The sequence below is a fragment of the Anguilla rostrata genome, chromosome 4, assembly GCF_018555375.3.
Source record: "Anguilla rostrata isolate EN2019 chromosome 4, ASM1855537v3, whole genome shotgun sequence".
Lineage (NCBI taxonomy): Eukaryota > Metazoa > Chordata > Actinopteri > Anguilliformes > Anguillidae > Anguilla > Anguilla rostrata.
The window spans coordinates 42200166-42226195 of record NC_057936.1 but is presented as its reverse complement, the minus strand read 5'-3'; the positions used below and the strand labels follow the sequence as shown (position 1 = coordinate 42226195).

Here is a 26030-nt window from a genome sequence, read left to right as displayed (position 1 = left end):
ATATTAGCAAGAAAAATCACTTATTATTTTTTCACGGTAAAATAGTTTTTCCTACCACACACAAAGATTAATTTTTTATTTATTGTTTATTTTAGCCTATGTCTGCGTGATCCTCGTTTTACATATGATTAGGCATGTGACCAAGGACACAACTGAGCATGTCTGTTGAGTGGAGAAATGATACTTCCTGGTTCTGATGTGCTCCCCGTAGGTTTCTACTGGCATCGCTGTCTCTACATATTATATACTTTAAGACTGTAATGTCCTCTGACTGCCTGTTGATGTAATAACCTGGCCGCACACATGGTGCTGACACTATGTTGTCCTGGAACTTCTGTTGCCCAGTGATAGTTTTATGACATGATGCCCAATGGTGGCTGTGACTTCATTTGGAATGTTCATCTGATGCCCTTGCACAACTCTTCCACCTCCGAGCAAACCATTCTGTAGTTCGATTGTTTTTGCCTTGACAAACACTGCCCCTCTGTCTCTTCACACATGAATTAGCACTGATTGATCAATAAAAACATTTTGCTACTTTTATAATTAATAAAATAAGAAATAATAATTAATCAATCACAAATGTATAAGAATTTGTGCTCAGATCTTGGTGAGGTGAATCTGGTGTCATTATTGTACGAGACTGGAAAATGAGTTTGGAAATTAGAGCACTTCTGCTATACTTTAGATGTCTTAGACCAAATGAGTTAGTGGTCAGGAAAAACTGTAAACTGAGCCTTCACATGTTCTCACAGTTCCTAGAATGTCACATGTATGTCCGCTTTCCCCACAATCCCTGCATGTGTGCCCTCAGCTGGTCCTTGTCTTGAGTCAGCTGCAGTCAGCCATTATCAACATACTGGCGATGAACGGCACTATTGCTTGTGCCCCACCCTACTCTTCTCAGGCTCGTGGATACTGTGAGTGTGCCTGCCATTTCCCAGCGTCTCACTCTTTCTCTGAATTCAGTTCAGTTCAAATGTTCTTTCAATGGCATGACCGCACATAGGTACAATACTGCCATCACAATTGTTTTCTTAAATATTTTACATATTATAAATATATTAAATATTTAGATATTTTATACATTTATATCCAAGTGAGGTGGGCACAGTGATGCAGTGGGTAGCACTGTGGAGATTGCATGTTCTCCCCATGTCCGCGTGGGTTTCCTTCGGGTACTCCGGTTTCCTCCCACAGTCCAAAGACATACAGGTAGACTAATTGGAGACTCTAAATTGCCCATAGGTATGAGTGTGTGTGTGAATGTTATGTGTGCCCTGCGATAGATTGGTGGCCTATCCAGGGTGTATTCCTGCCTCTCGCCCAATGCACGACATAGCTCAGGAGGTAAGACCGATTGTCTGGCAGTCAGAGGGTTGCCGGTTCAAACCCCGCCCTGGGCGTGTCGAAGTGTCCTTCAGCAAGACACCTAACCCCTAACCCCTAACTGCTCTGGCGAATGAGAGGCATCAATTGTAAAGCGCTTTGGATAAAAGCGCTATATAAATGCAGTCCATTTACCATTTGCACGCTGGGATAGGCTCCAGCACCCCCCGTGACCCTGCTCAGGATAAGCAGGTATAGATAATGGATGGATGGATGGATGGATGGATATCCAAGTGAACTTGTGTTGCTTAAGTATTAACATCCCCCCCATCCACAACCAAGAAAGAAGGCAGAAAAAAAGTATTTTTTATTTGGGCTTAAACCCGTGTGTGTTTCCTCTTCAGTGATGAACCAGCAGTTGCTGATCCTGGAGATGTTTATCATCACGCTGGTGAACCGATTACTATACCGTCGCCACTATGACCCCCTGCCTCTTGTCGACCCACACGAAAATGACAACGACCAGAACGCCAAGACTATCCTGCAGTCTGAGTCTGGGGATAATGTACTGTGAAACTATACTGTGCTTTAATGTACTGTGTGTGTGTCTGTGTGTGTGTGTGTGCGCGCCATTCCTTTGTCCCAGAACTGTTAAAATGACTGATGAAAACTTGGCTGGTTTTCAAATACCTGCTGTTGTATTCATTAAATGATGGAACCAAGATTCGGCTCATTCTTTTCGAATGTTTATTTCTGTTATGACAAATCTACTTGTCAGGCTACTCAAATAATAATAACAGATCTACTTGTCAGTGTGTACACTCCTGGGCAAAAAAAATGGGCCAAGCCCATTTACATTGAGTGTAATGTCAACGAGTCAGTTATGTGCTGGTTACAATGCCAGTTTTTTGGCCAAAACGTCTTGCTCCTATCTGGAGTGAATGATTCAAATGATCTTTAAAAGAGCCGCTGGACCAGTAGATACAAAACGTTATAACATCAAAGATCTACTACCATATTTCACTATAGGCATAATGCCCTTTTTCACATAAGTGTCTTTCTGATGCCAAACCCACTACTGAGGTGCATGGCCAAAAAGTTCAATGCCTCACGTGTTCATAACTCCTGGTTCCAATCCAGCTGTGTATTTAATTTAAATTTCATTTAAGTAACTACCATTGTAGTTCGATAATTTCTCACACATGACTGACGTATAATTTATTTATTTTATTTTTTTGTGGACAACCTTACTATTTAGAGATTGGGGTATAGTCCCGTGCTAATGTTTTTGTATGCAGTAGTACATGATGTCCACTGGATGGCAGTACGCTCCTATTTATAGGACAATAAGTGAATGGTGAGCAAAACAGCACAAGTGTACTGAACAGTAATTGTTTGTGCTTGTCTGAACTGTGGCAACGTGCAGGCTGTGTATGACACGTTGTAAAACTATATTGATGTGCAGTATGCCCGAAATGTCCAAAAGGGAATAATCATAGTCATTGTCTCCAAAACATGATGTCGTTGTTAAAAATAATAGCCTAGTTATTTTTTTTTTTTTTGGTTTGTTTTTTTTATTTATTCTGGGATAGTTGATTTAAAAGTATACAATGCAGAATTTTTACTTTGAAAATATTATAAAATAACCAATGCATGCACTGACAATATCTGTCCTTACGTGTTTTCGCCAAATTCGTGCAACTTCGTTATTCTAAAATGCGTGAATGATGTTTGTAAAAAATTGTACAATTAGGCCAGGGTAAATTCGTCGTTTTGAATGAGCTTAAACGGGGAAATTAGCTTTTTGTCCCAGATGCGTATTAAACTGCAATACCTCGGGTGACCACTGGAGTTTGAGAGCTTCGCGGAGAGTGCCAGTCCCCGGTCCCCTTTCTACGTATGAAAGATGCGAATAGGCAAAACCCGTTCAACGATATGACAAGCATGTCTTAGCTGATTTACCAGACCTATAAGAAGTGACGAACAAGGCAAGTTCCCATAAACAAAGGCAAGCTGGCCAATCGCAATGCCGTATTTCTCTTTTCTGCGTTTTGGGGAATAGCGCTATCAGCCAATAAGCATCCAGTCCTGTGGCTCGTTAGCAAGAGTTGTCATGTGCGGTTGACTAGGAACTCGTGTGCGCACAGGCGCCCGTGGAAAAATAGATTTTATTGTATTACCAAGTTAAATGTATTTAGATGTTTTACAATGGTGCCGCTACAATATGCCGTTTGGATGCAATAGCCTGTACATTCTGTAAATGTTATTTTACGCCTTAGTTCTTAGTGATGTGACTTTCACCAGTAAGTGGGAAATAAATGCATCATTCATCATGAGAATATTTACATTTCTATCGAAAAACACAACCCCGAAGATAGAATATTACTCAAAATTTTCACCTTCGCCGCTTTCTATAAAACAATTTTTGGATTTCGGTGAGTATGAATAAGCTATATATTTTGAAGACCGAATATATCAGTGGTGTCATTAGGCTACTGCGAAAACCATTATTGCAAAATGACGTCATGTGGTAGGTAGAACGTGTGAAAATTGATTTTACGGCTATTTGTTATAGTGCACCAACTGACGTAAGCCCACAGCAGTTTTAACTTAGTGATTAGGTTGTAATATAACAGTTTTAAAAGGAAAATCATCCTGCTATAGAGTTCGCTTTAAGGGAGGATTCTACTTTTCAATACTGAAAAAAATAAAACCTAGGAAAAAGGGGAAGCCTGTCTAATTATTCTGTTTCTGATTTTTATTGATTCGCAAAACTTGCGCACTACTGTAACATTTAACTGATCAAATTAAAGACCAAGGTTGGTGAATAGGCTCCCTTTTGTTGAAAGTGTGGACGCACGGCAGCTAAAACTAACGTAGCTAATGAGGAATTCCAAGGCGAAGTAAGTGACAGCGAGCCAAACCTGCATTGGGTTAATAAGTTTAAGGTGAAAAAATATTTTAAAACACGTGTTCGACAGCCTAATTAGGAGCCTATTGATTCATCTGAAGTCTTTAATTTGATTTAATTTTTTACAATTTTTTGTTACCTTTTGTGATGTAATTTCAATATAGCACGATAAGCACAAGGTGAACATCGAACTTTTATTCTTCATGACATGCACATCTATTTCTAATATAATGTGGCTTAAAAGGGTAAATGACTCCTTTAATAACATGAAATGCACCAAATTACATTTAATTCTGGGATTGCAATTGTGGTTGGAACAAAATCACCATACTCAGTGGTACCCCAGGACTGGGAACCACTGGACTACAGTTCCTTATTTGTCGCATTCAAGACTTTGAAGTGTTAAATTGTCTTGTGCCACTAATTTTGAACCTGATATGTGAAGACGCAGATATATTCTCTCAGATAAATATAAATTTAGCTTGGCCCAAAAGTATTGTCCATTTCATCATGGTGACTAAATAGTTACCCATGGCAGTTATTACAGGCATGCAAACATTGTTAAGGACATCATTAAATCACCTTGGGTCCCTAATATTCAACCTGCAATGAAGGAAGTGAGGCATGGACTCAGATGCATTTGAATTTAGACTGGACCAAAATTATTTTCCATTTCAAATTTGAAACTAAATCTGTTACCAGTGGCAGTTTATTTGAAGATTGCCATTAGACTTTTTAAAATGGAAAATAATTTTAGGCCAATTCATGTTTATCTGAGAGCTTATCTCCCTGCGTTCTCGTATCAGGTTGAAAACGTTACGCAATTGTGACATGACTGAGTTTACAAGCTAGTTTGTGTTGTGAGAACACATGTGTAAGCTTTTTTAGTTCATGTTAAATTGCATGCAATGGTATTTGCAGTATAGGCCTGTGGACCCTCAAAAACTACATTTTAAGTTAGAGATAATGGTGGCCAGAAACCAACAAAGACAGGAAACTTAGACAATCACTTTGCCATTGTGTTGAACCCTGCACTAAAAAAGCTTACAACAGAAATTTATTTGATATCCTCACCACTGGATAGGCTGTTTCGAGGATTCAATTAAGCATCCTCTTTGAATCAACAACCAGATAAATTGGGGAATGCAGGATTGGAGAGTTGATTCCTTTTTAGAAAACAATTCCTTTCTAGAAAACACACCCACATACAAACACATACCATATGTGTACAAGCAAATTGCACATACATAGAAGTAAACGCAGACACATACATACAGAACATGTACACAGACATTCACACATGTAGCCGCATGTACAGAATCAGGCACACAAACTCTCATTCCCACAGATCGCTGTTTTTCAGTACAGTGTCAAGTTTCAGCTGGGTTGAATAGTAGTCCCTTAATCTTGTCATTGTGTCTGAGTGAAATTGATGCCCTTTGGGGAGCTTGAGCCCTCTCTGTATGGCTGTCCCATATGCACAGATATGATCGCCACCTCACATTCTAGCTGTGCTCTTTTGAGATGTGGTTCTCCAAAGGCTCATTTTGGTCATTCTCTCAATAAGAATGTTTTAGAATGTTTTCAGAAAACATTTTTCCACTGTGTACGGCATAGCTTTAGAACATCTCCTGATGGTTCCTGTATTCAGCCATCATATGTTTCTTTGACTGTAGATAATATGCAGGCTGTCTACTCTTAAACTGTATAACATATCAGATCTTGAGTTCAGTACACCAACTTATAACTTACTGATATGGAAACAGTCAAGCAATTTGTTAAGCATTATTTTGATTTGGACAGTATAGTCCATACTCTGTAAATTTATAAACTGTTTTATGAAAACTCACCATTTTCAGGGATTTAGAGGATGGACTGCTGTGAAATGGCTAGTGGTAATTCATTAACCATACTTATAATAAGTGATCAACAAGGCAAGGCATGTTCTCATAAATACAGACAAGCTGCCTAAACTTAATGTTGTATTTCACTCTTTCTCTCTAAATTTGCACTGCTCATTGTGCTGTACACTTACAGTGCAGGCCAACAGTATTAGGCCACCTGTAGCTTTTTATTTTTATTTTTTTTTAAACCTTTGGTAGAACTGAATTCAGTTAATATATGCACATTTATTAAATAACAAACCAAAGTACAAACATTTTTTAAAAATTATTTCTACCTACAAAAAGATGACTTTTATTTAAAAATAATCGTAGACACAGATTTCCTCAAAATAGACTCCTTTGGCTTTAATTACAATTAAACAAATTATTGGATGTCGATCCAATCATTTTGCAAATGGGGGGTGGGAGGGAGGTGGAGGGGTAGTTAAATTGACTGAAATCTTATCTACCTTAAGTTTTTTTAAAACCACAGGTAGCCGAACACTATTTACATCTAGTGTAAGTAAAATAATGACTATAGCTGCAAGAATTTTGTCAAGGAAAAAGGCATTAAGCTTAGAAGTGTGGGGCGAAGTAAACATTGTGGCAAGGTTATTCCCTGTGACAAATTGCAAAGAACCTGCAAAGATTTCCAGGTCCAGGTCCAGTGTTCAGTACACACTCAGAAGGGTCCAGCTTATGGGCAGTAATGTTAACAGGAGAAGATCAGGAAGATCAAGCGTGGTGTTTAGAAAAATAAACTGTTGTAAAATTCCACCACAACTACAGGAAAAATAAAATTCATCTGTAATCACAGCTGTTGAAAATGTCAGTGACTGCTAACTGTTTATCTGCTTCTGTCGGCAGTGAGACGGGAGCTGGAATGAGACGAACGTGGGAATTATACAGTGTGTCTCTTCTGGAAACGTGTGTTGTTTGTTTGTTTGTTTGTTGCTTTGTATAGTTTCTGAATGCACAGTGAAGCCTGTGTACGTCTGAACCAGAGAACTGTGTGGTTGGTGGGAGAGGAACAGTCAAACTTGTTGCAACATACTTTCAGACCAGCAGATCATAGTTGCATTTCACTGTAGTCTGGGGAAACCAAGGATTTCTTTCTAGTTACACTGAGTTATTCCTGTAGTTCTGGTGCTGTTGTGTGACAGTTTCTCTTGCTAGATAACACATGATTATTTGCCTCTTGATCTTCCTGGTCTTCTCCTGTTAACATTACTGCCCATCAGCTGGAACCTTCTGAGCGTGTACTGAACATTGTACCTGGAAATCTGAAATTTCTCACTGCGAATAAGCTTATTGCCACAATGTTTACTTGGCCCTGCACATCTAAGCCTAACTCCTTCTTTGTCATATTTCTTGCGACTTCTGTGCCTATTTTACCTGCACTACAGGCTAAAGGTATTAGGGGTTTAAAAAAACACTACCTGGGGTTTAAAAAAATCTTAACGTAGATTAGATTTTACTCAATTTAATTACCCCTATACCACCCTCCCACCCCTCTACCCCACTTTTCAAAATGATTGGATAGACTTCCAGTAATTAATTTAATTGTAATTAAAGCCAAAGAAGGCTATTTTGAGGAAAGTTGTGTTATATTGCTTTTATGCAATACTCATCTTTTTGTGTTATTGTAGGTAGCAATGGAAAAACAAGGTTGTACTTTGATGTGTTATTCAATAAATGTGCATATAAACTCCTCAAAAAAAGTTTGGAAATTTGTGTTTGGTCGATCATATCTCTGTTGTCACTGTATTTTTAACATTGTATGTTATATCATTGGAAAGCCTGTTCATTTCCCTTTACAATGATGTCCCTTTTGTAAGGATCATGCATATGTGGGATGAGCAGCACAGCTGATTATATGGGTGGGGTCCTAAGTGAAATGTGGAAAATTTGCCAATGTCAAACAGTGTATTCTCCTGTTGGTATTGACTCTATTGTTTTGAGTTGTTTGGGGGATTGGATGATTTAAGTCTCTATCAGTAACAAGGAACAAACAAGACAAGTTGGTAATTTTATGCTTTATTCATTGAACAAACAGTCAGGAGCCTCAGTGGCTGGTGGAAGAACCATATGCAGCCACAACAGCCTGGCACCTCCTCCTCATGTTGGTCACCAGCCTGGTCACGCGTTGCTGTGCGATGGCATTCCATTCCTCAACCAGGATTCGGCTCAGGTCAGCCAACATGGTTGCGTTGGTCACTCTAGCACGTACAGCACGCACAAGCTGATCCCACAAGTGTTCAATTGGGTTGAGGTCTGGGCTGTTGGCAGGCCATTCCATTCAACCACGTTGGCTGACCTGCGACGAATCCTGGTTCAAATCACACCATGCAGGTTTATGCTTGATACATGAGAAACTCTGCATATACGTACGAGCAGCCAGGATGCAGTACATCTGAGAGGTGATTTTGCTACATGGTTCAATAGGTATTCTCTCAAATATGTATTAGAGTATAATACTTGATAATCTGTTTTTCAAAATGGGGTTTGTGTTACAAGGTCGTTTCATTTATCTACATAGGAAATATTACAACCATACAGGTAATTCAAATAATCCAGTACCTGTATTACTGATAACAGACAACTTACATTGTTTAATTTCACATTCCACATTCTATACACATCCTCAGATATTCAACAATGTCCCATTATGAGGTATGAAGCCAGCTTAGTACCTAGGCAGAGGAGCTGCAGCACACATAATGGCCTGACTGAGGCTAGTTTTATGCATAATGTGGGCATGTTTGTTCAGGACATTTATGACCTTTGAAAAGTAGCCACTAATGCTGCCTCTGAGGACACAAAACATGGTTCTATGAAATAAGCCCCATGAAGAAGCCCAATACAGCTTCATTTGAGTAACTAAAGCGTCCAACAATAACATTATTATAAATTATTGCTTTTATATTGATTCAGGTTACAGGGCTATAACCCGTATACTTTTGTCCAGCTTCGACTCTGCGCTTTGATGCTCAAAATCCTGTCTTGATCAGTAAAACCGCTAGTGTAACAAGAAATAACAAGGCAGTCCTCCCTCCCAAAGGAGGGCTGAAGTTGACACCCCAGGTTGATTATTACGATATTTTATAATACAAAAAACAAGACAATTAGCTGTTAATTATTCTCTACTGGGATTTAGCCTATGTAAACAAATTACCCCCTGAGCCAAAACAAATGAATCAACTCTTTGTACATAGGCTAGGAAAAGTCTATTAATTATTTTCCATTGAGCTGAAAGCCTTTTGAGGAAAACCTGTAAATGAGTAAAATACAGCAAATAAAATTTCAAACGCAAAGTGGCATCTTTCTAAATAAGCAGTGAAGAAATTCTCTCAGTCAGACATTCCAGTTCTGAGTAAATTATCTGAAATCAAGCTCCTACCTGGAAGGATCCTTCGCCCTATAAGATCTACCCACCATAAGTCTAGCCTTTGCTGGAAACCCCATTGTGTGTTGCAGTCAACTGACAGTCTTATATTCTTCAAGATCATTTCCACAACTTTTGAAATTAGTTTATAGCTTCCTTCTAGCTGAAATAATCACTGAGATATTCTATTGCGTAACCAGAAATTTGCAGGAAGGTACAGCTTTGCAACACGCACCATCTATTTGTGGGGGGGGGGGTTCAGAGAACCAGACGCGACTGAACGGGAATCCACACAGGGTGGAGTAACCACAAGGTCTGAGAATGCTAGAGGAAGGGGACAAAGGAAACAAACAGAAAAATAAATACTCCTAAGGGAGAATATCCCAGGTATACAGGACTAAGTTAGATTACCCGTGAAAGGGGTGTAAAGAACTAAGGCCAAGGAGTATATAAAACTACATAGAAAATTCCTAGGGGAGATCCCAGTCGAACAGGTCTAACAGTAGGTATGAACTAAGGAAAGGAGAAAAAACTAGACAGAACAGAGTAATATACTCCCCTGGGCGATAAGCCCTGCTGTTCAATACCAACAAAAATCTACCCAGAGAAAAGGACAAAACTGAACAGAAAAAGGAGTAATGAAGCTGTCTCAAACAGAACAGAGTGTAAAGGGTGAAAACTAAAGATAACAGCCCTAGTACCGAGGACTCCCAAAATGTAACGCAGAGTTAAAGATTATTGTGCAACCTTAGCAAATAATCCTTTAAATCTCAGCATTCAGTACAACAGAGATCTCTTCACAAAGGGAAGAAGAGAGACTGTTACAGCACTGAATAGTTACAAAACCACACTGACAGAATTACCTTAGCGGGTAACAAGAGTTGACACAAAAGCACTGACTGCAGGCCAGCAAGAGCTTAAATAGGAACTACAGCAGGTGAACCCAATTAGCCCAATCAGGGGAAAGAAGTGACAAGGATACCCTCCAGTGGCCAAGGATAGCCACTACCACCCAGAACCGTGACACTATTGTTTATAAGGGCTTTGTTAATTAGCTTGTGCACGCAAAAGCCAAATAATGGCAGGCAAGCATAATAGGAAGACTTTGAAGGAAGTATTGAAGGAATTGGAGGGTGACAGTAGCAACAGTGTTTCTCTGGGCTAGAGTGCTTTGACTCAGTAAAAGCAGCAGTATACAAAGACGGCTTTGGTCCTCTTCTGGACCTGTGTGTTTAAACTGTTCATATTAACTGTTTACGTGTGTCATTATTAGTTGTGTTACTATGTTATATATTATATAATTTCATTTGTATTAGTATTTCAGTCAGCTTCCAGGTTTTAGGCTCACAAAGTCGGCTCTTTAATTATTGTGATTATTCTTGATATGTTTATTTAGCTTCTGTATGCACAAGTAGTAAATGTATGTAAACCATGACTTCTGGTTATATTGCAGTGTTAAGTGGCAGAGAATCTGAGCTCTTTAGTGATTTCTTGAAAATTATTTTAAGAATCATCCACAGCTGTTCCTAAGAAGTCTCTCAACTGTTTAAACTACCTCAAGAAGAAGAAAGTCTGATTCAGATTTTGGATCAGACTGTGCTAGCCTGGCTTAGCAGGAAAATGGCGAGTATCATGAGAGTGCAAGTCCAAGCAACGTGACATGAGGGCTATCAAGGCCATGGAAAATCGTGTTTCCATTAAAATTGATGGTGGGTTAGCAGCCATCAAAGAAGTGAACGAACAAATTATGGAGGCCGAGGAGTATATCTCTGGCACAGAAGACAATATCGATAAACTATGGTCCCAGGCAAGTGCATGGGGTCACAAGTTAAAATACTTCAAGCCTGGTAGATGTCTTGGAATGCCGGAGCCATAGAAACAACCTCAGAGTGGTGGGCATACCTGATGGCCAAGATACCTGTGCATCCCTGGAGAATTGCCAAAAATCCTGGAATTGGAACCACTCTATTCTCCATTGTCAATTGAAAGAGCACATCGCATCTCAGGTCCTAGGCAAGGCATGGATTTCCCTACTCTGAGAGAGATGATCATGTGATTTGTGGATTACAGACAGAAAGAACTTGACCTGAAGGCAGCCAAAGTAAAAGAAAAGGTGATGTACAGGGACAAGCACATTCGATTCTACCCAGATCTGTCTGCTGAAACCCAAAGAAAGCGAAGAAGCTATGATGGTGTATGCCAGACGCTGTGTGAAAAAGGAATCAGTAGGCACAGAATTCTGTTCCCAGCTCGGCTACTTGTTACACAAAGGGACTGATCCTACATTGTCAACACACCTGCCGAGGTGTTTTAGTAATACTGTGAATCAAGCATGGACATTTCCGTCAGGTCACAGACCTAATTGTCACCCTGCAAACAAAGTTTTTTGTTCTTCTGTTGGATTTCTTGTTAATGCTTTGTTAGACTGTGTTGGTTAATGTAGTCTAAAAACCCTAAACAGGACAGTCACATAAGTGACTGTAACAGGTTTTGCAGTCCTTCTCCCCACAAACCACACAATCCATCATTCTGGGATGCACATGGCCTTTATTGTGCGCTCATTACAAAACACGAATATACAAACAAAATGAAACACATACAGTTAGGAAGGGGATAACATGGCACATCGCCCCCGCGTGCGTCTCTCATTCCAGCGCCCCAGTCTCACTGCAGGCAGATCATATGAACAGTTACCAATCACTGAAAAATGCCAACAGGTGTGGTTACAGGCCAGCTAAACCGCTCCCTCTCCACCTGCAGGTGTCCTAACCACACCACCCCTCCACAGTGACTTTGAAAGAGGGTTCATTATTGGGGCACAGATGGCTGGAGCTTCAGTCAAAAAGACTGCTCAACTGGCTAGTATTTCAATAGGAACAGTTATTGAAGTGATATCTGAATTTAGATTTATGGGAAAGACCAGTAAATAGGATCGGAAATTGTGGTGAAAATTGCACATTCGATGACTATGATGCGCATGCATTAGTTTGATATGTAAGGAAAAACAGAAGAGCAACTCTTCCTCAGGTGACTGAGAATGTCAATGCAGGACATTATCAGACTGTGACCTGCATGAGCAGTCAATCAAGAACAACATAGAGAGGGATATTATAGTAGGGTTGAAGTGCATAAACCTCTCACTTTATTAGGTATACCTTGCTAGTACCGGGTTGGACCCCCTTTTGTCTTCAGAACTGCCTTAATTCTTCATGGTATAGATTCAACAAGGTGCTGGAAACATTTCTCAGAGATTTTGGTCCATTTTGACATGATAGCATCACGCAATTGCTGCGGATTTGTCGGCTGCACATCCATAATGCAAATCTCCCATTCCATCACATCCCAAAGGTGCTCTATTGGATTGAGATCTGGTGACTGTGGAGGCCATTTGAGTACAGTGAACTCATTGTCATGTTTAAGAAACCAGTTTGAGATGATTTGAGCTTTGTGACATGGCGCGTTATCCTGCTGGATGTAGCCATTAGAAGATGGGTACACTGTGGTCATAAAGGGATGGACATGGTCAGCAACAATACTCAGGTAGGCTGTGGCGGTTAAACAATGCTCAATTGGTACTAAGGGGCCCAAAGTGTGCCAAGAAAATATCCTCCACACCATTACACCACCACCACCAGCCTGAACCGTTGATACAAGGTAGGATCCATGCTTTCATGTTGTTTACGCCAAATTCTGACCCTACCATCTGAATGTTGCAGCAGAAATTGAGACTTATCAGCCCAGGCAACGTTTTTCCAATCAATTTTGGTGAGCCCATGCCAGTTGTAGCCTCAGTTTCCTGTTCTTAGCTGACAGGAGTAGCACCCGGTGTGGTCTTCTGCTGCTCTAGCCCATCTGCTTCATGGTTCAACGTGTTGTGCGTTCAGAGATGCTCTTCTGCATACCTCGGTTGTAACGAGTGGTTATTTGAGTTACTATTGCCTTTCTATCAGTTCGAAGCAGTCTGGCCATTCTCCTCTGCCCAGAGAACTGCTACTCGCTGGATATTTTCTCTTTTTCTGACCATTCTCTGTAAACCCTAGAGATGGTTGTGCGTGAAAATACCAGTAGATCAGCAGTTTCTGAAATACTCAAACCAGCCCGTCTGGCACCAACAACCATGCCACGTTCAAAGTCACTTAAATCACCCTTCTTGTGTTAACGAGCAGTTGAACAGGTGTACCTAATAAAGTGGCCGGTGAGTGTATATTAAACATTTACAAATATATTGTATTGCGCCACTGAATTAGCTGTAACAATTGTGGGGGTAGACTGGGGGAGGAAACAAAAGGTGTGGGGAATTGCATGGAGTGAAAGCCAGACGTGAATGGCACTGAAGTCTAGATTGTTGCTAGTGGTATTTGATAAAGGTTAGCTTTGTTAACCCCAACTATGTGGCAGTCCCATCAGAGAACCTGAATGAGGGATTGTAGCAGAACCATAGATAATACAGGTAGTGTTCAAATTAAGATGGAACTGTGTATCCAGACCAAAGATTTCAGACATTGACACAGCCATGGGTAGTGAAGCACTGCCAGTTCTCTAGTCAGTGATAAGACAGAAGCCTTCTACCTTTGAATATGAGTCAATCACTGGAAACATGACAAGAAAGGGGCTTTCTTAGCATTGGCAACTAGTTTAAAGGGGGAAGCGCTGAATATCTTAGCCTTATTCGCTCCACAGCAGCACTAATATCTGAGCACTGTCAGACATTTGTGTTCCGATTTCAAATCATACGGAGTGTTGTCATTGCTAGGATGCAGTTCTGAGTTAGGAAGGAAACTGCAGAAACACTGCCAGCTTTTGAGCATTTGTTTGGGAAATGCATACCCTGGATTTGGTTAAGGCACTCATTATAGTGCATGGATAACTGCATTCTCCACATCCCAACCTTGCACCGCAGGCACACAAGAGTCACATCTCCTGTCTCATCTGCCTCCCAGTGGTGGAATTACATTACATTACATTACAGGCATTTGGCAGACGCTCTTATCCAGAGCGATGTACAACAAAGTGTATAACCATAATCAGGAACAAGTGTGTTGAAAACCCTAGAGAGAAGTACCGTTCCAAGTGCTGGGAACAACCGCATAGTTCAACTTGGACCCTGTAGGTAAAACTGATTAACACTAACACAAACGAGAACAGCAACAACGCAGTCTATGCAAAAATACAAGCAGTAGTTAAGACAAGTGCATTAACTAAGTCACCTACGAAATAGCTACCTAGTTACAACCCTAAGCTTACAGTCAATTTATGGACTGCATTTATATAGCGCTTTTATCCAAAGCGCTTTACAATTGATGCCTCTCATTCGCCAGAGCAGTTAGGGGTTAGGGGTCTTGCTCAAGGACACTTCGACACGCCCAGGGCGGGGTTTGAATCGGCAACCCTCCGACTGCCCGACAATCGCTCTTACCTCCTGAGCTATGTTGCCTGTAATTTAGAGATTACAGGGAGGTAGGGAGGGATGGGGAGAGGTGCAGCCTGAAGAGGTGAGTCTTCAGTTGTCACTTGAAGTGGGTCAGTGTCTCAGCTATTCTGACCTCCACGGGGAGGTCATTCCACTATTGTGGGGCCAGGACAGACAGGAGACGTGTTCGGGAAGCGCAGGTGCAAAGAGGGAGAGGTGCCAGGCGTCCTGAGGTAGCGGAACGGAGGGGTCTGGCTGGCATGTAGGGTTTGAAGATCTTATGAGGAATGAGGACAGAAGAAACCCTACCCTGTGATGTTCTGTGTAAGGACCCACATGCAGACCAGGGAAATCCAAAAAACGTTGTCTTTAATCAGTCCGAGGTTCGAAGCCAGGTAATCAGAGAGAGGACGGTGCCGAATCGAGTTTCCAAAAGAATAGTGAAAAGACAGGCAAAAAATCAAAAACCAGGAGATCAGAATGGCGAAGGTACAAAGGGACAGGCAAAAGAGAAGTCAAGGCGAAGCGAAGGTCAAACCAGAAGCAAACAAAACCAAAAGGGGCAGGCAAACTCGAAGTCGGGCAAAGGGGTGTCGCAGGAATCTCGATAGACAAAGGCTTACTAACAATCGGCACAATGAATACGATCAACGTTCTGACTCTGAGCTGGTGGAAAAGACTGACATTTATACACTGGGGAAGGTAACAATCAAGGAGGGGTTAAGTGAGTGAGGGAGGAGTAACAAACAACATCCAGGTGAAGAACATTAGGAAAACTAATTCAATGACAGGGGACTGACAAAACGTGGACTGGAATCACATAGACAACAATGATAAAAGACGGCCTGGGTGAAGCAGGTAAAACACGTGCAGAGAGAGAGAGGTGCAGTCAGAGCAAGAGACAGGTGCAGGCAATTGCAGAACTCAGCGTTAGAGCAGGCTAGAAAGAAAAGGGGCGGAGCTACAGCGCAGCATGGAAAAGGGGAGACTGGTTAATGTATTAGTATAGTGATCTAAACTATCAAAAACCCAAAACTAGTGTGTGTTAGTCCATTAGTAATATTCACATGTTAGTATATTAGTGAGGTTAGTACTTTACAATCTATAAATTAGTAGGGATTAGTAGAAATTAGTAAAACTAGAAATAGGCAGGAAGTAAGTAAAGCGAGACTGGAAAGAAGGGGGGAAACCACGAAAACCCGGAACCACCCGAATAGTGAAATCACACAAGTACAGGGGAGTGAAGCAGCTCAGGGAACACAGACACAGACAGTACTGGGGAGACAAGTGACCGGGAATCCAGACTACAACATACCCACCTTCTGATCCAGATTGAAGGCTCTTCTCTTCAGATTGCACCATGACTTCCCTGACCCCTTTAGATGTTCTTTTTCAGTTTCTTTATCTGCATTTTCTTTAGTCAAGTCAAGTTTATTTATAGCACATTTACAACAACCACAGTTGACCAAAGTGCTTGAACAGACTTAAAATACCAAAAACAAATATAAAAGTAATAAAAAAAATAAGAATAAAAGGAAACAATAAACATGGTAATAAAATAATTATATAAAAGATAAAAACAAGGTGACAAGCTCAGCTCAAATTGAATGCCAACGAAAAGAGGTGGGTCTTCAGCAGCGACTTAAAAGATTCTAGGGTCTGAGCAGTTCTTAAATGAAAAGGTAGGCTGTTCCAGAGATTAGGGGCAGCTACCGCAAAGGCTCGGTTTCCTCTATTTTTGTGCCTGGATCTCAGAACATCCAAGAGCATCTGGTTGGCCGACCTTAGTGCTCTAACTGGAGTATGATGCTGCAAAAGTTCTGCAAGATAAAATGGTGCCAGCCCATTTAAAACCTTAAAAACAAGCAATAGAATCTTAAAATCAATCCTGAAGTGGACAGGCAGCCAGTGGAGGTAGGCCAATACAGGTGTTATATGATCACGCTTTCTTTTCCCAGTTAGAAGATGAGCGGCTGCATTTTGCACTAACTGCAGACGACGCAGAGACGACTGATCTACACCCACATACAAAGAGTTACAATAATTTAACTGAGAGGTAATACAAGCATGAATAACTCTCAAAATTTTTGGGAGTGAGATAAGACTTTTGGCCAAGGTAAAGCCCTATGTCATAGCCATCTTGTTTCTCATGTTTTCTGTTAGCCTCGTGTATCTTGTCTTTGTTCGTACAATCTTTGTTCTCTGTTCTTTCCCTGCAGTGTAGGCAGGTCCTCGCCATCAGCTCCACCCCGTTAGCAGCTGATTTCCCTCACCTGCTCTCCGCATTCCGCACGCCTTTGCCAGAGCATTCACTGATTGTTCACAGCATATATTCTCGGTTTTCCAGCACCTCCTTGCCAGAACGTTTTTCAGTCTGATGCGTTACTTCGGCTCCAGTCCTAGTGATTATTTAAAATGACTTTTTTCCGTTTGTGTTCTTTTTTTCTTCTCTTCGGTTCGCCTACCTGCTTCCCCCCGTGTTTGTTCAATACCCTGTTAATTGTATCTGTCTTGTTGGTCTAGTGTGTCCAGTCTCCATGGTCGTTCTGTCTTGTCTTTCGTCCTGTCTTGTTTTCATGTTTGTAGTTTGCCAGTTCCAGCTCCCTCCCCTTCCGCCGACCTTCCTGTCCAGCCCTGTGCCTGCTCTCTGCTGCTGTCCAGCCCTGTGCCTGCTCCCTGGACGCTATCCAGCCTGTGCCATCTCCTGTTCATCATTCAAACCACACCTGCCTTGTCCCTCTGGTTCCCAGCCTGGTTCCCTGTACCTGGAAATAAATCACATCTGGTTTCTCCCTGCATTATCTGTGTCTGCGTCTTGCATTTGGGTCCACCTGCACTGCTCCCCGTGACATCTTAACTGAAAAAAGCTTGCTTTGACAACTGAACTAATCTGTTTATCAAACTTGAGGGAGCTGTCAAGAATCACGCCAAGATTCTTAACAAAAGATCGATTATAAGAAGCTACGGGGCCAAGAGTACCATCAGGGTCATCCAGTAGGTCAGGTCGTCCAAACATAATGATCTCAGTCTTATTTTCATTAAGATTGAGGAAATTTAAATCCATCCAAGTTTTGATGTCTTTTAAGCAGTTCAATAAAAGCTGCATTGAATCTTTATTTTTTGTTTTTATAGGCAGATAAATTTGTATATCATCGGCAAAACAATGAAAGGGAATATTATGTTTCTTAAAAATGGACCCCAAGGGCAGCATATACAAAGAAAAGAGGATGGGGCCCAAAATGCAGCCTTGGGGAACCCCACAATAAGTGGGGCCGCAATTGAAGAATATTCGCCTAGGTGAACCGAAAAACTCCTGTCTGTCAGGTATGACTGAAACCATTTGAGGGCAGTACCTTTGATGCCTACGTACTGTTCCAGACATGATGAAAGGATCTTATGATGCACAGTGTCGAAGGCAGCAGTGAGGTCTAGAAGCACCAGAATAGTAGAGCTCCCTGAATGAACAGTTAAGAGAAGATCGTTAAAAACTAAAACTAAAAAAAACTATTAAAAAAAGAGCTGTTTCAGTACTATGGCATGATTTAAAACCACACTGAAACTTCTCACAGATGCCATGGTTATCTAAAAAAAACGTTTGTAGTTGAATAAAAACTACTCTCTCCAGAGCTTTAGACAGAAAAGGTAGCTTGGAAATTGGCCTGAAGTTAGATAAAACAGAAGGGTCAAGATTATTATTTTTGATAAGAGGCTGCACTACAGCATGTTTAAAAGGATATTATAGGCATAGCTGTGTAAAAATTGGTTATCTAGTCATACATTCTTTTGTTGAGATAGGTTAATCAATTATACTAACAAACGCTTTCTAATTGATTGTAAATGGGCCTCTGTGCCTTCTTGGTGGTGCCACATTTTGTGTATTCCTGGCAGTAATCCATGATGTTGTCCACAAGGGTATGTCACTCTGGATTAGAGTGTCTGCCAAGCGATTGTAATGTAATGATATCAGTGGTTGCACTGGAGCCTGTGGGGCAGTGGGCTCAAAACAGATACATTTGTTGACAAGATGACCACTGGTGTATTAGGTATCTAGTTTTTAAATGATCCCCTTGGATGGATTGGATTGCATTTATATAGCGCTTCTATCCACAGCGCTTTACAATTGATGCCCCTCATTCACCCATTCACACACACACACCAACGGTGAAATGCTGCCATGCAAGGTACCAATCAGCTCGTTGGGAGCAATTAGGGGTTAGGTGTCTTGCTCAGGGACACTTCGACACGCCCAGGGCGGGGGATTGAACCGGCAACCCTCTGACTGCCAGACAACCACTCTTACCTCCTGAGCTATGTTGCCCCCAATATAATTTGATATGGCAAACTAGCTTATATTCCATGCAATATTTCATTGTATTTCACCTGATTGTAGGAACAGTGCATGTTTCTGTCTCCATGCCCATTCAGGCGGTACCCTATGTAAAGCTTTATAACTCCAGGTGTGAGCATCACAGAGACATGTAATGGCTTAAATGAAGCAGGACATTTGTACCATTTAAAATACTAAATACTTAGTTTAATATACACTACTGGTCAAATGTTTTAGAACACCTCCATTTTTCCTGTTTTTATTGAAATTTACACAGTTGTCTCAATGTACTCTGAAATTAAAGCATAGAACAAATAAACAATTGGAAATAAAAAAATAAATCATGGAATCATTCTGTTCAACATAATTTATTCTAATTTTTTGACTCAAAGTAGCCACCTTTTGCAGATATAACAGCTGAACACACTTGTGGCATTCGTTCTACAATGGAAATCAAATATTGTTCGAAAGATCTTCCCAACACTGTTGCAGAAGTTCCCACAAATGCGTTGCACTCGTAGGTTGCTTTGCTTTCACCCTTTTGTCCAGTTCAACCCAAACCAGCTCGATGGGGTTTAAGTCTGGAGACTGTGCTGGCCATTCCATGATTTGAAGCCTACCGTCTTGTTCTTTTCTTCTAAGATAGTTCTGACATAGCCTGGAGGTATGTCCTGGGTCATTATCTTGCTGTAGGATGAACCTTTGACCAACCAGGCATTGACCAGAGGGTATTGGATGGCACTGAAAAATGCTGTGGTAACCCTTTTGGTTCAGGGTGCCAGTCACTCTGTGCAAGTCGCCAACTCTGGATCCAGCAAAAGAGCCCCAGACCATCACGCTAACTCCTCCATGTTTGACAGTTGGGGTCACACACCGAAAAACCATCTTTTCACCTACTTGACGGCATACAAAAACCCTGTGTGATGAACCGAAGATTTCAAATTTTGATTCATCGATCCATAAGACCTTCTTACAGTCTTCAGTAGTTCACTGCCGGTGCTTCATGGCCCAGGCAAGCCTCTTTTTCTTATTTAGCCATTTTAGCAATGGCTTTTGTACTGCCACTCAACCTGTCAGACCTGCAACTTGATGTCTTCTCGTCTTGTTGAAACTGAGACTTGCTTACTTCGACCACTGTTAAGCTGTGCTTGAATATGTTGTCCTATGAGCTGCCTATCACGCAAGCTGTTGGCTCTCAGAAACTTGTCTTCTGATTCTGTTGTGGCTTTGGGTCTGCCGGACCTCTTCTTGTCAGAGTTTCCAAGTGCATTTTGATGGTGTAGGAAACTGTACTCACTGACACCTTGGCTTTCTTTGCAATTTCTCTAAAGGAAAGACCTACACTTTTAAGGGTTATAATGGTTTGTCTGTCTTCCTTTGTTAATTTCCTTTTTCTCGCCATTATGATAGCAATATAATACTTCCTGCAGTGCAATATTGTCCAAATCATGCTTCAGAGGGTGTAGTAATACAGTCTGTTCCAACACTGATTTTATACAGACAAGAGGGTTTATAAGTGATCAACAAAAGCTGGGACACCTGTTGGAATTGTTTGCATCAACTGTCAAGGCTTAATTTACTTCCATTGCTGCAGAAAAGCTGTATGTTGTTAATCCATTACTTGTCCCCCTTTTTTTATAACTCTGAAATTTACATTATTTTTCAGTTTTTGGTAACCTAAACTTTTTTTTAACCTCAGTTACAGTGGCAGTTTACCACTTACCTTTGTACCATTTCAGGTCATTCACTGGACTTGAACTGCTTAAATTTAAATAAAACTTGGAAAAATGAGGGTGTTCTAAAACTTTTGACCGGCAGTGTATATTCATAATTTAGAAAGAATTAAAGTGCCACAAAGCAATTGTCTGGGAAAAAAGGCAAAAATGGATTTGCTCTTTTTAGTTTGCAATGAAATACTGAGAGATCCCATATATACAACAGGTTAAACTATACATGTCCTGGATCAAAACCTCCTTAACCACAACTTCATAAAATCTAAGAGTGGATATGTAGAATTACTAAAGATCTATGAAGCTTTTGTCCACTTTAAAGCATAAATGAGCCCATTATGAAGGTTTAAGATTAGACATTGATATCAGATTAAAAAGTAATGCAAAAACATTGTCACACAATGCGGTACAGTGCCTAAATGGGTAATAATTAACTATTTTATGTATTTATGTATTCTACAGTATGTAATGTTTTCTTGTTTGTGGATGAGACAATATGAAAACATTATTCAACCATCCACGTTTTGACGATGTTTCACGTCATATCTGGTGCCTGAAATACAAAAACTACTAAGCTACCAACGAACGCTTACATTACAGTGTAAAATATCGGCATTATAAAATACCACTAACCTATTTAAAGACACTCAATTTAAAAAATAATGTATATAACCGAAATATGTTGACCGGTATTACTTACATAGCGATAATGAAATGTTATCTGTGTTCAGAAGATAGAGACAGAGACAGTAAATCAATTCAGTCCTTCTCTCCGCTTCTGTCTTACTCCAGCTAGGTCTCTTAACTATGTCAGTTATGTCTATATGTATGCCTTAGCCATGCTCAGAAGTTCTCAAGAATAAAAATATCTTTCAAGAAATGACGAAAGTCATCAATAAAGTTTTGCCAGGTGCAATGTCTTTTACTGCTACCTCAGACTGAATGGTTAATGCACTGATAATGAGACAAAACTTTAGTTTACGCTGAGCTATAAAACGCTATTCCAAAAGTAAAATTAGACATATTATACATTGTTAGAAAGCTTATTCTGTCTCCTATTAGATAGATTAATTGTTGATTAAGCCAGATTGTACTACAAAGGGCGACAACACCGTAAACAGCATGTGTGGTATTACGCACATTTGTTTTGGAAGGTGGTGTATATTTCATAAACGGATTATCCAAGACAATATATGACCACTCAGTCTCGAAAGGGACATCTCTACATGTAAAACCAATGATAAGGTTATGTGGGGAGTATAGTTACAGATAAGACTGCATGGAGGGGTAAATGGACAACCAGCATGACAATGATGGTGCTTAGAAACTTCGTCTTCGGCATGGTTCCCCTGAATCGCCGACTAATAAAGCTAGAACACAGAGTTTGTGTTTTCAACTCATAATTTGGTTGCAGGAGCACAGTATGTCTGAATTGAACAATCTAGGCATGCCAGCGTGCTGACCACTAGGGGCATTGCGTGAAGGGGTTAACCAACAAATATTACAGACATGGACAGGTTCAGTCACAAAAGAAATGAGTGAAGGAAAATACCAAACCACAGCCTGTTTCTCCCAAAATAGTCCCACGAAAAACCAGGACCAAAGTTCCACAAACCAAAAGACATTTGAATATTCCAAAATGATAGGGAGGAAAATGTAAAAATGCCTGATGAGGTGTAAGACAAAAATATCAGACACTACGCACATCAAACACCAAGAAACATCAGGCCCAGATGCTAGATTCAGATTTCTCAAATGGCAACAGTAGATATCAACCCCTGAATGTCCACCGCAACAGATGTTAACTGGCTGTAGTTAAGCACCCAAAAACCCTCAGAAAACACCTCAAAGTAAAGGGATTGGTAGTGGAGAACAGGTACCTGGCAGCACGTTGGAGGGAGGGAGGGAGGGAGGGGGAGAGAGAGAGAGAGAGAGAGAGAGAGAGAGAGAGAGAGAGAGAGAGAGAGAGAGAGAGAGAGAGAGAGAGAGAGAGAGAGAGAGAGAGAGAGAGAGATTGCGAAATATCAAATATCTGATTGAAGTACTGTTGTGACCTGGACTGCCTGACTACCCGCTTGTGTATCGACTCGTTTTGTTGAGAACCCGGCTTTGGATTTGGACTTTGGAATACGGATACGGATTGTGGAATTGGACTGGTTGCCTGATTTCCCCCCTTCCCCTTTGTGAGTTTCCCCCAATAAACTTTCCTTGTTTAATTATACTTCGTTTGTGTGTTTTAGTTATTCAACTTGTGACGTGGAAACCCCACACCCCTGGTTCTGCTACACAGTCCTTGTCTGACCCCCCTTTCCACACCTTAACTTGGCCTCAATCTATCAGGCCAAGCATCCTCCCCTGATGATTCGTTAAATATACATAGGCCAGGAGAAGACTGGATGTCCTTCGCCCTCTTTCAACTACACAAATGTGGACCTGTTTTTAATTTTTTGCGGTTGCCTTCTGGAGGATTTGAGTCTTGCATCGGGATCTGGTGTTTGGTGTGTGTGGGATCTTGCATTCTTGGTCTTACTCTCTTTTGTTAATTTCTTTTGTGACTAACTCTTCTATGTCTGCAATATTTTTGTTTAAGTTAGTTTGAGCCTTTGTCTTTAGATTAGACATTGAATTCATGTAACTATCCATTTTAATTTGGTTGTGAGTTGTACATTTTAATAAAAGTTGATCCAACAGATTTCTCTGCCTATCAACTAATTTGGCGATTTAACTGATAATCGATATTTTTGATAATGACTATATGAAATCTAAAATCTATTTCATGTGTTGGGTAAGTGAGGAGTTTTTCCTCGGATCAGACTGCACATTATTTTATTTCTTTCTCTGAAAAGAAAAAGCAAAGCAGGAATGGTGTTATTCTGTTTATTATCCCTGGAGGTGATAGAAATACTCAGTGCTGAAGTTACTTAATTAGTAATAAATAATTGCTTATTGGCTAAAGGTTAGGATTTCTGAATCCAGCGGTTTTAACGGCTAATGCTCCTGTTTAAGTTTTGGGAAAAAATTGAGGCCTAAATTTGCTATATACAGTTAGCCAGATTAGGCCTGCATTTTTCCACCCTCAGTTGTATCTGAGAGCACAACTTTGTCTGTAGACTGTGGTATGCTTTTGCCATCTGTCAATACCCAGATGAGTATCATGGAACATGGACCATAGCCTATTGTCAGATTGAGATTTTTGGGGTGGGTTGCAAACAGAAAAATTAGGAACAAAATTTTTTATTCTGCTGGTGTCCCTTTTGAGATACCTATAAGCTGTCAAAAACTTTGCACTCAAGTTACTGTGCACTTGCATTTTCTTCACTCTCATTCTTCCCTATTTCATCCAGGGCGGGACAATGCATGTGAAAAGACGTCCTACATGTTTCTGCGGAAGGAACTGCCGGTGCGATTGGCCAACACCATGCGAGAGGTCAACTTGCTGCCTGACAACCTGCTCAGCCAGCCATCTGTCAAACTGGTGCAGAAATGGTGAGGTGGCATGTCTTATCTCCCAGCATACTCTGTGCCATATCCCTTCAAAAGCATATTTGCTTCATATCCCCTCTGAGTATTATATATTCAGTTGTATGGGTGGAATACAAAGATGTAAACTGTATACATAATTGTATAACTTAGTTGGATAATGTGTTGACTGAGCAGACTTAGATATTAACTACAGTGTGGTTTGTGCATGTGTTTTGTGACCCACAGGTATATGCAGAGTTTTGTGGAACTTTTGGGTTATGAGAACAAGAGTCCAGAAGACCCACGCGCCCTAAATGAGTGAGTGGAAAGAGAGTGTATTTTCTTGAAAGGCTTTTTTTTTTCTTTTTAAAACACATTAAATGATATTGCATGACTTGGAATACTTTCTTATCCAGATAACTTCAGTGAAGTGCTAAAGAGATTGTTGATCTTTGGGAAAATTCTCTCATTTCAACCAAGAACCTCTGCAAGCTGCAGTGTTGTGGCTGGCCTTTTGGTCACTTCTCTGACAATTGGTCTTGTCTATTTTCTCAGTTTGGCAGAACAGCCTGTTCTTGGTAGTGTCTGATTGGTGGCGTATTTTTTGTTACAATGGACTTATCAGTGCTCCTGGGAAAGTTCAAAGCTTTTCATGAAAGTGTGACTGATCTGATCTGCTGTTTCAGTTGTGGGATCTCACAAAGTTGGTTCTATCCCTAGTTTTAGCCTTTAGTACTACTACTTAAACAGGACCTCCTTAAACAGCACTACTAAAAGGTAATTGAACATTGCAGCTGTGAAGGCTTTCTTCCACTCAGCAGCACCACCACTTGATTAATAAACACCACTGCTATGGTTACTAAAACAGAACTGTTATGGGAACATGCTGTGAGGGCGTGGGGGTTTTGGGAGACCAACAGTGACCGAACAGGGGTTCTTTAAGCTATTCACCAGAGGTAGAATAACTACTAAGTCTCAAGAGACAAAAGGACAGGGGAAAAGGAACAAAAAGAAAAACAATACTCCTTAGGGAGAGTATCCCAAAGAAAAGCTCTAAACAACCCGCGTACTGGGTAACAAACAAAAGCTTAAAGGAGTACCACGGTGATTTTCACACTTTCTCAGGTTTATGTGCTATTTGCACAAGAGGCATTGAAGAAACACAATGAGTAAAGTATTAAATATGTCCGTTCTGTATTTTTGGAGAAATATGCATTTTAAATTTATCGTCCTATTTTCAACCGGTTGAGAAAGTTGTCAACTTGGTGCGTCACGAACACAGTAACCACTCCCCTTTCCACGCCCCGTAAACCCATGGATAACTTGAGACCCATAGTTTGCGCCGCTGGCTTACAGGCAAGACAATACAAATATTTGACTAACGTTAGGTTCACTTAAATTAGAGTGCCTTTTAAGGACTATTAGATTATTTCTGGTTATATTCATTTAGCTAGCTAGCTAACGTTAGCTAGCTAGGTAGTTTGCTTTCATAAGGCAATGTTATCGATAACGTTAGCTAGCTAGTTTTCTTTTATGAGGACATTATAGTTGTGCTTTTATCTTAACTTGGCTAGCTAGATAGCAAAAATTATA

The 26030-nt window shown here is 40.6% G+C and overlaps 2 protein-coding genes and 1 long non-coding RNA gene across 4 annotated transcripts in view; all 3 read left to right on the top strand.

The window, feature by feature from the left end:
• Nucleotides 1-2053, top strand: part of slc51a (solute carrier family 51 member A) — a 43675-nt gene extending 41622 nt beyond the window's left edge. For both annotated transcript variants that reach the window (XM_064332698.1, XM_064332699.1), the window contains 2 exons: nucleotides 815-920; nucleotides 1734-2053. In XM_064332698.1, the coding sequence (XP_064188768.1) occupies nucleotides 815-920; nucleotides 1734-1903 (276 nt within the window). In that variant the 3' untranslated portion in view covers nucleotides 1904-2053. The remainder of the gene's footprint in view (nucleotides 1-814; nucleotides 921-1733) is intronic.
• Nucleotides 2054-3427: 1374 nt separating this feature from the next.
• pdk3a (pyruvate dehydrogenase kinase, isozyme 3a) overlaps nucleotides 3428-26030 on the top strand; it is a 43487-nt gene continuing 20884 nt past the window's right edge. The window contains exons 1-4 of the mRNA XM_064334120.1: nucleotides 3428-3764; nucleotides 8180-8314; nucleotides 24320-24461; nucleotides 24684-24757. Of these exons, the coding sequence (XP_064190190.1) occupies nucleotides 3590-3764; nucleotides 8180-8314; nucleotides 24320-24461; nucleotides 24684-24757 (526 nt within the window). The 5' untranslated portion in view covers nucleotides 3428-3589. The remainder of the gene's footprint in view (nucleotides 3765-8179; nucleotides 8315-24319; nucleotides 24462-24683; nucleotides 24758-26030) is intronic.
• Nucleotides 9726-15391, top strand: LOC135254140 (uncharacterized). The gene is made up of 2 exons (XR_010329769.1): nucleotides 9726-10554; nucleotides 11549-15391. It is a non-coding gene; the product is annotated as an uncharacterized LOC135254140 (long non-coding RNA).